The sequence below is a fragment of the Amblyraja radiata genome, chromosome 6 (genome assembly GCF_010909765.2).
Source record: "Amblyraja radiata isolate CabotCenter1 chromosome 6, sAmbRad1.1.pri, whole genome shotgun sequence".
NCBI classification, from domain to species: Eukaryota; Metazoa; Chordata; class Chondrichthyes; order Rajiformes; family Rajidae; genus Amblyraja; species Amblyraja radiata.
The window spans coordinates 87,068,413-87,079,715 of NC_045961.1; the positions used below are offsets into that span (position 1 = coordinate 87,068,413).

General features: G+C 48.4%; 1 protein-coding gene across 2 annotated transcripts; it reads right to left on the reverse strand.

The window, feature by feature from the left end:
- Positions 1-5,393: 5,393 nt before the first annotated feature.
- Positions 5,394-11,047, reverse strand: LOC116974544 (putative defense protein 3). Of its 2 annotated transcripts, none has more exons than XM_033023128.1 (5): positions 10,811-11,047; positions 9,103-9,215; positions 8,010-8,128; positions 7,108-7,170; positions 5,394-5,737 (listed from the first exon to the last, which is right to left on the reverse strand). In XM_033023128.1, exons 1-5 carry the CDS (start codon positions 10,998-11,000, stop codon positions 5,551-5,553), a joined length of 672 nt encoding a protein of 223 aa, XP_032879019.1. In that variant the 5' UTR covers positions 11,001-11,047; the 3' UTR covers positions 5,394-5,550. The 2 variants fall into 2 exon arrangements, with proteins under 2 accessions (XP_032879019.1, XP_032879020.1); XM_033023129.1 differs by having other exon boundaries at positions 7,112-7,170; positions 10,811-11,045.
- Between the last annotated feature and the right edge of the window lie 256 nt (positions 11,048-11,303).

The following is an 11,303-nucleotide window of genomic DNA, read 5'->3' on the forward strand; positions in this document are numbered from 1 at the left end:
ATCTCTTTTCCCGACACCCCTACCCATTAAGAGTTTAAAGGTCTGACTGGAGCAGGATGGGCATCTGGATATTCATTCCAGCATGTCCTTGAATGCAGTATATTCGATCAGCCACAGCATTCAGGCCCGTACGAAGCTTTTCAAAAAGGGGGGTGGCATGACAGGATTACAAAAAACGTAATGTGAAATAATGTGCGCCCAGCGCACATCACGAGCGCGAAGCGTGAAGTCTCTCGATGCCAGGGTCCAGGGCCCGCTTAAGGGCCCTGAAAGCTCAGGGGGTTTAGATGCACTCTGATCCATTCTGAGCCTTATTTTGGAGCATTTTTGCACCAAATTTATGACCAATATTTCAGAAATTAACAGGAATCTGAGGTAGTTTTTTCACACAAAGGGTGCTGGGTGTATGTAACGAGCTGCCAGGGGAGGTAGTTAAGGCTGGGACTATCCTATGTTTAAGAGACATTTGGACACGTACATGGATAGGACAGATTTAGATGGATATGGGCCAAACGCGTGCGAGTGGGACTAGTTTAGATGGGCCATGTCGGTCGGTGTGAGCAAGTTGGGCTGAAGGGCCTGTTTCCACACTGAATCATTCTATGACTAAAAAGTGAAGAAGAAAAATGCATGTAGATAAGTAGAGCAGATATGAAAGAGGAGTGAAATGTAAAGGCGGAGAGAGGTTTATGGGTGGAAAGGAACATAGGAAAGGAGGGGGGAGAGTGGGCTTGGGCAGATGGGTGAAGGGAAAATAGTCACAAAGTGCTGGTGTAACTCAGTGGGTCAGGCAGCATCTGCGGAGAATACGAATAGGCAACGTTTCACTGAATGCTGGAGTAACACAGCGAGTCAGGCAGCATCTGTGGAGAACATGGATAGGTGACATATCACAGAGTGCTGGAGTAACTCAGTGAGTCAGGCAGCATCTGTGGAGAACATGGATAGGTGATATGTCACAGAGTGCTGGAGTAACTCAGTGGGTCAGGCAGCATCTCTGGAGAAAAGTTATAGATTATAGTTCGGGTCAAGACCGTTCTTCAGTAATATTCATGATGTGCCATGCATAGACATTCCTAAATGTTACCCAAACCATCGTGAGCTACTTTGTTACGGTGCTTGCCTCTCCTATAACATCTCTGCTGTCTTGGGTGATGCAGGACAGGACACAAGCTTTGGGACATGGTGTGAAGCTGTTGCCGCCTGTCCCAGCCTGGTAAAAACCTGAATGGAGTGGATTTGGAGAGGATGTTTCCACTAGTGGGAGAGTCTAGGACCAGTGGCCACAGCCTCAGAATTAAAAGACATTCCTTTAGGAAGGAGATGAGCAGGAATTTCTGAAGTCAGAGGGTGGTGAACTGTGGAATTCATTGCCAGACAGCTGTGGAGGTCGTCAATGGACATTTTTCAGGAGGAGATTGATAGATTCTTGATTGATACAGGTGTCAGAGGTAATGGGGAGAAGGCAGGAGAATGGGTTTGAGAGGGAAAGATAGAGTCCTAGAGTGATACAGTGTGGAAACTGGCCCTTCGGCCCAGCATGTCCCATCTGCACTAGACCCACCTGCCCACGTTTGATCCATATCCCTCAGAACCTGGCCTGTCCATGTACCTGTCTAACTGTTTCTTAAATGTTGCAATAGTCCCTGCCTCAACTACCTCTGGCAGCTTGTTCCATACACCTACCACCCTTTGTGTGAAAAACATACCCCACAGACTCCTATTAAATCTTTTGCCCTTCACCTTAAACTTATGTCCTCTGCTCCTCGATTCGCTTACTCTGGGCAAAAGACTCAACCATTCAAATCATGATTTTATACACCTCTATTAGATCATCCCTCATCCTCCTGTGCTCCATGAAATAGAGTCCCAGCCTACTCAACCTCTCCCTGTAGCTCTGGCCCTCTAGTCCTGGCAACATCCTCATAAATCTTCACTGTACCCTTTCCAGTTTGATGATATCTTTCCGATAACATGGTGCCCAGAACTGAACACAATACTCTGAATGCGGCCTCACCAACTTCTTATGCAACTGCAACATGACCTCCCAACTTCTATACTCAGCCTGACCCGCTGAGTTACTCCAGCACTCTGTGAAACGTCACAGAACAGGGCAAGATTAGCAAGTTTGCTGATGATACAGAAGTGAGTGGTTTTGCAGATAGTGAACATGGTTGTGAAAGATTGCAGCAGGATCTGGATCAATTATCCAGGTGGGCAGAGAAATGGTTGATGGTTGCATGGTTCCTTGAAGGTCATGTCGCAGGTATACAAGGTGGTGAAAAAGTATTTTGGCACTTTGGCCCTCATCAGTCAGAGTATTAAGTATAGAAGTTGGGAGGTCATGTTGCAGTTGTATAAGACGTTGGTGAGACCGCATTTAGAATATTGTGTTCAGTTCTGGGCACCATGTTATAGGAAAAATGTCAAACTGAAAAGAGTACAGAGATCCCCATCCTGGATCAGTCCAATCAGGGTTTTGTCATCCACAAACTTGAGAAGCTTGACAGAGGTGTCTGTGGAGGTGCAGTCATTGGGTGTGAAGTGGTGATTGGAGTGGGGTGGGTGTTGAAGGGCCCATTCTTTGCAGAGTGAGGTCAGGCTGTGAGTGGGTATGAAGTGTTGGTTGGGGTGGGAAAGGGTCCACTCTTTTCATACTGGAGTCTTGCCTTAAGTAGGTGTGAAGTGGTGAATGGGAAGGAGAGGGTGCAGGGTCCATTCTTTGCAGACTGGGGTCTGGCTGTTTGTTGGGGAAGGGGTACCAGGGTTACGTTTCTGATTTTCAAACCTGCAGTAAAACTCATTCAGGTCATTCGTCAGCTGATGATTGTCCAAAGAGTGGGGGGCTTTCCTCTTATAGCTGGTGATTTCTTGCATGCCCTTCCAAACTGAAGAAGGGTCATTAGCTGAGAATTTGCTCCTCAACTTCTCAGAGTACCTTTCCTTGGCAGCTCTGATTCCTCTTCTCAGCTCTTTATCAATTAGGCTATCTTTTAACTCTTTAACGATTAGGCTATTGGCTTGACGCATATTTGCCCCCAGCCTCCCCCCCCCCTCACCCCAATTTCAAAATGGAAAGGTACACACAATTGCTGGGGAAACTCAGCGGGTGCAGCAGCATCTATGGAGCGAAGGAAATAGGCGACGTTTCGGGCCGAAACCCTTCTTCAGACTGATGGGGGGTGGGGAAAGAAAGAAGGAAAAGGGGAGGAGGAGGAGGAGCCCGAGGGCTGGCAGATGGGAGGGTGGGAGGAGACAGCTAGATGGTTAAGGAAGGGGAGGAGACAGCACGGGCTAGCCAAATTGGGAGAATTCAATGTTAATGCCATAAGGACGCAAGGACCCCAGACGGAATATGAGGTGCTGTTCCTCCAATTTCCGCTGTTGCTCACTCTGGCAATGGAGGAGACCCAGGACAGAGAGGTCGGATTGGGAATGGAGGGGGAGTTGAACTGCTGAGCCACCGGGAGGTCAGGTAGGTTATTGCGGACTGAGCGGAGGTGTTCGGCGAAACGATCGCCCAACCTACGCTTGGTCTCACCGATGTAAATGAGCTGACATCTAGAGCAGCGGATGCAGTAGATGAGGTTGGAGTAGATACAGGTGAACCGTTGTCGCACCTGGAACGACTGCTTGGGACCTTGAATGGAGTCGAGGGGGGAGGTGAAGGGACAGGTGTTGCATTTCTTGCGGTTGCAACGGAAAGTGCCCGGGGAGGGGGTGGTGCGGGAGGGAAGGGAAGAATTGACGAGGGAGTTGCGGAGGGAGCGGTCTTTGCGGAAGGCAGACATAGGGGGAGATGGGAAGATGTGGCGAGTGGTGGGGTCACGTTGGAGGTGGCGGAAATGGCGGAGGATTATGTGTTGTTAAAATGGAAATGTTACATCTGTATATAATGATCCCATTAAAATGTGTATTTATGTCACAAACTATGGAATTCATATTTTTCAGTATTGCTATCAAGGAAAATAAATTGTTTGATATTATTTTATATTGTTTAATATTATTCATATGGATTAGAAAATATAATAGCTCTAAAACCTACCTTAATTTTGCAATCTCACTCAAGATAATCCCCCTTTCCCTCTCCCCTCCCCTATCTCTCTCTCTCTCCCTCTCCCCTCTCCCTTCCCTTCTCTCTCTCCCCCTCCCATATAACCATATAACAATTACAGCACGGAAACAGGTTGGCGGGGGTGGCGTGGGCCCAGCGGGGGTGGCGTGGGCCCAGCGGGGTTGGCGTGGGCCCAGCGGGGGTGGCGTGGGCCCAGCGGGGTTGGCGTGGGCCCAGCGGGGGTGGCGTGGGCCCAGCGGGGTTGGCGTGGGCCCAGCGGGGGTGGCGTGGGCCCAGCGGGGGTGGCGTGGGCCCAGCGGGGGTGGCGTGGGCCCAGCGGGGGTGGCGTGGGCCCAGCGGGGGTGGCGTGGGCCCAGCGGGGTTGGCGTGGGCCCAGCGGGGGTGGCGTGGGCCCAGCGGGGGTGGCGTGGGCCCAGCGGGGGTGGCGTGGGCCCAGCGGGGGGTGGCGTGGGCCCAGCGGGGGTGGCGTGGGCCCAGCGGGGGTGGCGTGGGCCCAGCGGGGGTGGCGTGGGCCCAGCGGGGGTGGCGTGGGCCCAGCGGGGGTGGCGTGGGCCCAGCGGGGGTGGCGTGGGCCCAGCGGGGGTGGCGTGGGCCCAGCGGGGGTGGCGTGGGCCCAGCGGGGGTGGCGTGGGCCCAGCGGGGGTGGCGTGGGCCCAGGGGGGGTGACGTGTGCCCAGCGGGGGTGACGTGTGCCCAGCGGGGGTCAGCGAGGGTGCGTGGACCCAGCAGGGGTGGCGTGGGCACAGCAGGGGTGGCATGAGCCCAGCGGGGGTCAGTGGGGGTGGTGTGGGGCAAAGATGGCTTGGGCCCCGCGGCGGGGGGAGGCGGGGGGAGCCGGCTACGCCGCAGCAGCGTCTGGTGTTGGGGTTACAGCCATTGGGTTCAGATTCAGTCACTCCCGCCCGGGGACGGGAGAACAGAGTTTTTTTTTGTTTTTTAAAAACATTTTGGTGACTTTTTTCATAGGGGGAAAAAAAGGGTGGTGCGGTTTCACCCAACGCACCCCCCCCCTTCGGACGGCCATGGCATTTCATAGCAGATTTGAACTGCCTAGAAGCAGCAGCACTATGGACAAAGCAAACTGAGGCAAATGGCAAGTTTCTTCCTGGCTGCTCTGAACGGCAATGTATCGATCAAGCAATGGTTCGTAGCAAAGAGCTTTTGTTGTTAGCAAGATACATACCGATTAAGACAATAAGGATTTACTTCTGTGGGTGACAGCATGACTTTCTACACCCCATCTGTCATCTTAAATCAAACGATTCTTATTTGAAGCACACTTTTTACCCAAATACACAGTACATTGTTCTGCCAGCAATTCCATTTAAGCAAATATCACAAGAAGTTTATTTGACTAAATAATTTGATACATTTATACAAACAATTAGGTAGACAAATGTTAAGCAAACAAACTGTGAACCTCATCCTTTTAAACCTTCTGAACAGAGAAGTGTTCGGGAGTTTAAAGTGCTAACTTAGAACTTGTTGATAACTTGACCTTTAGCAGGTTTAAAAGTTTGATGAATTAAATCCACATCCAATTCTGGAACAACAATTGTTCGGTGTTTGCCACTGATCAGAATGCAGCTAGCCAAATGAGGGTAGGCATCACAACCATGGCAAATCCAGCAAAGGTCCTCACTGCACCGGAGCATTTCACCTCTGCAATATAAAGAATCAGCTAATTAATAAATATACAAACAACATAGTTCCTACAAAATGCGACTTCAGTTTAGTACCTCAGCAAATAAATTGGCAGCTTCCACCAATTGACACCAATTAGATAAATGCCTAGCTAGATATGGGAAGATTGCGTTATATAGAACTAGATGATATGTTTGTATGAATATCGAATTATCAGATAACTAATCAATGTAATGTTTTTTCTTTTTTTTAAGTTGGTAAGTGAACCACACGGTCTTATTCCAATTTTTCTTTTATTTACTTCTTTTTTTTTCCTATCTACTTATTTTTTAATTTTGATTGCCGTTTTTCTTACTTTGTTTTATTTATGGTGATGGTGTTGCACTGTTTTGTATATATCTCTTAAAAATCAATAAAAATTTAAGTGAAAAAAAAAAAAGGAATCTGAGGGGTAACTTTTTCCACGCAAAGGACGGTGGATGTCGGGAATGAGTTGCCAGGGAGGTAGTTGATGCAGGGACTATCGCAACATTTAAGAAGCAATTACAGTTACATGGATAGGACAGGTTTAGAGGGATACGAGACAAATGCAGGCAAGTGGAACTAATGTAGATGGGACAGGTTGATCGGTGCGAGCCGATAGGCCTGTTTCCACACTATGATTCTAGGAGAAGTTGGGTTAAAGTAAGCCATAAAAAGCTTGTATATCTGGATCAGATATTGAGCAAGTCTCACACCCAGAGTTAGAGGGAACATTTCAATGACAACTGCATAATAAAGTTAAGATCCACCCAATCCTCAATAATACTCTGATCACCCAGGAACAGGGGGAACAATAAAGATTGGTTAATTATTTCCTTCACCCCAAAAAGAAATGTTAGTAAATCTCTAGGGCAGCACAGTGGTCGAGTTGTTGCCAACAGCACTTGCAGCACCAAAGACCTGGGTTTGTTCCCGACTAGGGTGGTGACTGTACGGCGTTTGTACGTTCTTCCCGTGACCTGCATGGATTTTCCCCGATACGTTTGGAATCCCCCCCCCACACTCCAAAGACGTACAGGTTTGTATGTTAATTGACTTGGTGAATGTAAAAACTGTCCCTATTGTGCACTGGATAGTGTTAATATGTGCGTGTCACTGGTCAGTGTGATCCCAGTGGGCTGAAGGGCCTGTTTCCTTTCTGCATTTCTAAACTAAACGTTTTTATTGTTTTTCCAAACTAAATGTAGAAATTTCTCTCAAGAAATTTGTTTTGTTTTGTTGTTAAGACACAAAATGCTGGGGTAACTCAGCGGGACAAGCAGCATCTCTGGAGAGAAAGAATGGGTGACGTTTCGGATCGAGACCCTTCTTCAGTTTTGTTGTGTTGAAGGATTAATAATAGATACTCACCAATTAGAGCAGAACTTAGACCGGTCCAGTACGTGCTTCTGTTCTCGGCCACAGTTGCTCTACAAAGAAAACATCAGCTTAATTATTACAAACATTCATTCTACAATGGCATGGAGAAGAGGTTCACTAAACCAACCATTCTTTCATTATGGTCACCGTATCAAGGATGAACACCGTCCAGTCAAGCAAACACTCCCAAGGTGAGGAAAAAAAAAACCCCCCAAGACCAAAAATATTTCCTAGCCCAGCTCTTCATAAATTTCAGTTCTTGGAGCAGAATCAGGCCCTTCGGTCCATCGTCTACGCTGCTATCTATTTATGGCTGATCTATCTTTCCCACTCAACTCCATTCTCCTGCCTTCTCCCCATAACCACTTCTCCAGCAGATCATTTTTTCCCTCTTCCCATCAGCCTCCTCCAAATATTCCACAGGGTTAATATCGGGATGCATCACATGGCTTGGGAACAGCTCCACCCAAGGCGGAAACTGCAGAGAATCGTGGATGCAGCCCAGATCACACAACCCAACCTCCCTCTTATCAACTTCATTTCTACCTCTCACAGCCTCAGCAGCATAATCAAGGACGAGGCGCACCCTGGCCACTTCCTCCTGTCTCTGATCAGGCAAAAGGTTGAGAACGCCTCTAGATTCGGGGACAGTTACTTCCCAGCTGTTGTCAGTCAACTGAACCATCCTACCAACAACTAGAGGGCAGTCCTGAACTACCATCCACCTCATTGAAGAACCTCGGACTATCTTCATCGAACTTTACGGGCTTTACCTTGCACTAAATGTTATTGATATTGTTCCCTTTATCATGTATCTGTACACTGGATAGCTCGATTGTAATCATGTATTGTCTTTGTGCAGGTTCAATCAGTTGTAAAATATACTTACACAAACTCAACATACTGGACAGAATTATTCATGGTGGGTGGATTCCAGGTGTAGACAGTATCGGCAGTCTTCAAGGTAGTGTTTGCATGAGTGATTGCACTATTTTGCCTACTGAAACACTGGTAATGAAGAGCAAGAAGTTAGACAATTCCTTCATCTTTCAGCTTAAAACATTTTAGACCCAACAAGAATTAGAATATATAGCAAAAATGGCACACTACAATTAAATAAACCTTAGTGAGATCACACCTTGGGTACTGTAGAATTTGGGTCTCCTACCCAAAACAGGATGCTATTTGCTGTGCAGGGAATGCTGCAAACATGCCTGATGTGTTCCCTTTTAAAGTCTTATCTAGCCCAACCTCTCTCTATAACTCAGGCCTTTCCTGGGAATCTCCTCAAAGCTTCTCCACACTACTTCCAAGTTTACAATATCCTTCCTACAGCAGAGTAACCAAAACTGAACACAATACTCCAAATGTGGCCGCACCATAATTGTACAACTGTAACATAACGTTCCAACTTCTATACACAATACCCTGACTGAAGAAGGCCAATGTAATGTGCCTTCTTGACCACCCGCGATGACACTCCTAGACCCTCTGCTCCACAACATGCCCCAGGGCTCTGCCATTCACTGTGTTTGTCCTGCTCTGGTTTGACTTCCCAAGATACACATCTCATACTTATCTGCATTAAAATCTTAACTATTTCTCAGCCCACTGCCCAACTGATTAAGATTCTGCTGAATTTTGACAACCATCTCCACTACCTGCGATGCCACCCACAAAATTAATAATCATATCTATATTATCACCCAAATCATGGATACAAAGAAACCAGCAATGAGCCTGGCACCGACCTCTGAGGCACACCACTAGTCACAGGCTTCAAGTAAAAAAACAACCTTCCCCATCACTCTCTGCTTCCTTCCATGAAGCAAACCTCTATCCAGCCAGCTAGGTCTTCCTGCATCCCATATGTTCTAGCCTTCTGTAGCCTCATGCACATCAAAGCAGAACAGAGTTTTTTGTTTAATGTCCTTTGTTAATGGAGTTAAATAAATAGCATAGAGATCACAAACAGCTCATACCGAAATGCCTTTTGTATTGGCAGGAGGCGTGGCCCAGTCACCAACTGCAACACTCGTATTAGGTGCTCGGCCTTGAAGTAGAAGACCACCGTAAGGTGGCCCCATTATCCTCACTGTAAAGGAATGAGATTTTTTTAAATATACAATTTATTTTCAATTCATAAAAACTTCAAGTAAATAATTGGCGTTCTGCAAGTGCGTTTGGCATGGGGCGAAGGTTGAAAGGTAAAGGTTGAAAACTCAGCAAACCAGATTCATAAATACCATTAGATTCGTCAAGTTACCCAACCTCAGGGAAATACAGACAACACTAGGAATGAAAGTCATAAAGACTAAGCAGTTAAATGCAACTTCACACAAAAAAAAATAGGTAGCCCCATGATTAAAATAAGGGGCTTGTGATAAAGGAGATGAAGAAGCTCTTGTGGGGTTCAAGCACCAAAAGACCCAATGGGTCAAAAGCCCAATTCTGGAACATTGGACCTCACCAAGAATTCATTACACAAACAAACTCTTCTGTCCAATACATTTATGGCAACCACCGCACCCATCTATACCAATCCTACTTACCCTGTATTCATTCCATATTCTTTGAAAGCCCTACTCATTAAAATCAGGCCCATCCCCACCAAACACTCACCCCCCCCACTGACACACCCGTACACAGGACCCACAACATAATCCCCACCAGACACACAACATACCTCCCACACCATAACCCCACACCTCAGACACTTGCCCCCTCCCCACACCAGTCATTCCTACCATTGACACACCCTCCCACCACATCCCACAACACACACCATTGTTGACATTCACCCCCCCACCCCCTTCACATCAGAGCAGCCACCCCCACCACCACAAATCTACAACATACTCCCCACCAGACACTCACCCCCCCCACCCGAACCCCTTCTCACCCACACTTAACCCACAAACACCATACACCAACACCACTGACACTTATCCCTGCCCACAACCAATTCATACACCATAATCCCACACCACTGACATACCCCCACCCACCAGAACCCACCCCACCGTTAATCCACAACCCACCGTAGAAACTCACCCCCCACACCACAAACATCCACCACCACACCTGCCATCTCCACCAGGCACTCACAGTCCCACACACCCTTCCCCACTCCTGATCCACAAAATCATTGACTCTCACCCCCCCCCCCACCCCACCAGACACTTATCCCCCACACCAGACCCACAAACACCATACATCCCGACTGACCCTCATCCCCACTCCAACCCAACTCACACCAGACCCACAACACATCAAACCCCATTATTGACACTCACCCATACGCCACAACACCTCTCGACTTGACCCACCACCAACATACACCCTACCACTGATACTCACTCTTCCACCACTGACATTCTCCGCTCCCCACACCAGACCCACATCATCGTGGACACTCCCCCCCACACACGTTCTCCACACCAAACCCACATCATCGATACCACATCCCCTACCCACACTAGACCCTCAACAAATTCCCACCAATCACCCCCACACACCACACTCACCCCCACACACCACACTCTCCCCCTCCCCACACCAGACAGTCTCCCCCCCACCACACTCACCCCCGTCCCCCCACACACACACACACACTACCCCCCCTCCTCACCCGAGACATTCACCTCCCTCCCCACACTTGATCTGCAACATTCCCCCACCGCCGCCCACCTTCCACGTAGCCGTTGACACAGTTGGCATCGATCGTGTGCGGCGAGTTGGAAGTCTGTGGGCTGATGCCGGTGTGTGAAGGCATGAGGCTGATGCAGGCACTGGTAGGCGCGCCGTCGGGCAGCGCCAGGACTAGCGGGAGGCAGAGGGCGAACAGCGAGGGAACCGCACACGACAGTAAACCCGGCATCGTCAAGCAGCAACTCGGTCTGAGCCCAAACCCGGGACGCTGCCCCACTTGTAGAGGAGGGAAGGGTGTGGTCAAACGGCAGGCGGGGCTCCCTCAGCCCATCACCTGAGCAGCACTCGCCAACAAAAATACTAGAGCTGTGGGTTTGTAGGTTAATTGTCCCTAGTGTGCAGGGAAGTAGATGATAGTGTTGTAGGTTAAAAACTTTACTGATTTTTCACAGCGCTATTACTTATACAGTCTAACCTATTCCTATCTTAATTTTCTCCAATATATTCAAATGTGTGTGTGTGTTCTTGTGCT

Coding starts and splice junctions, on each gene's coding strand:
- LOC116974544 (XM_033023128.1), bottom strand. CDS start 11,000: ATGCCGGGTTTACTGTCGTGTGCGGTTCCCTCGCTGTTCGCCCTCTGC. Junction 9,216..10,810: donor TGTCAACGGCTACGTGGAAG/GTGGGCGGCGGT, acceptor ATTCCTTTACAG/TGAGGATAATGGGGCCACCT. Junction 8,129..9,102: donor CCAATACAAAAGGCATTTCG/GTATGAGCTGTT, acceptor CTTCATTACCAG/TGTTTCAGTAGGCAAAATAG.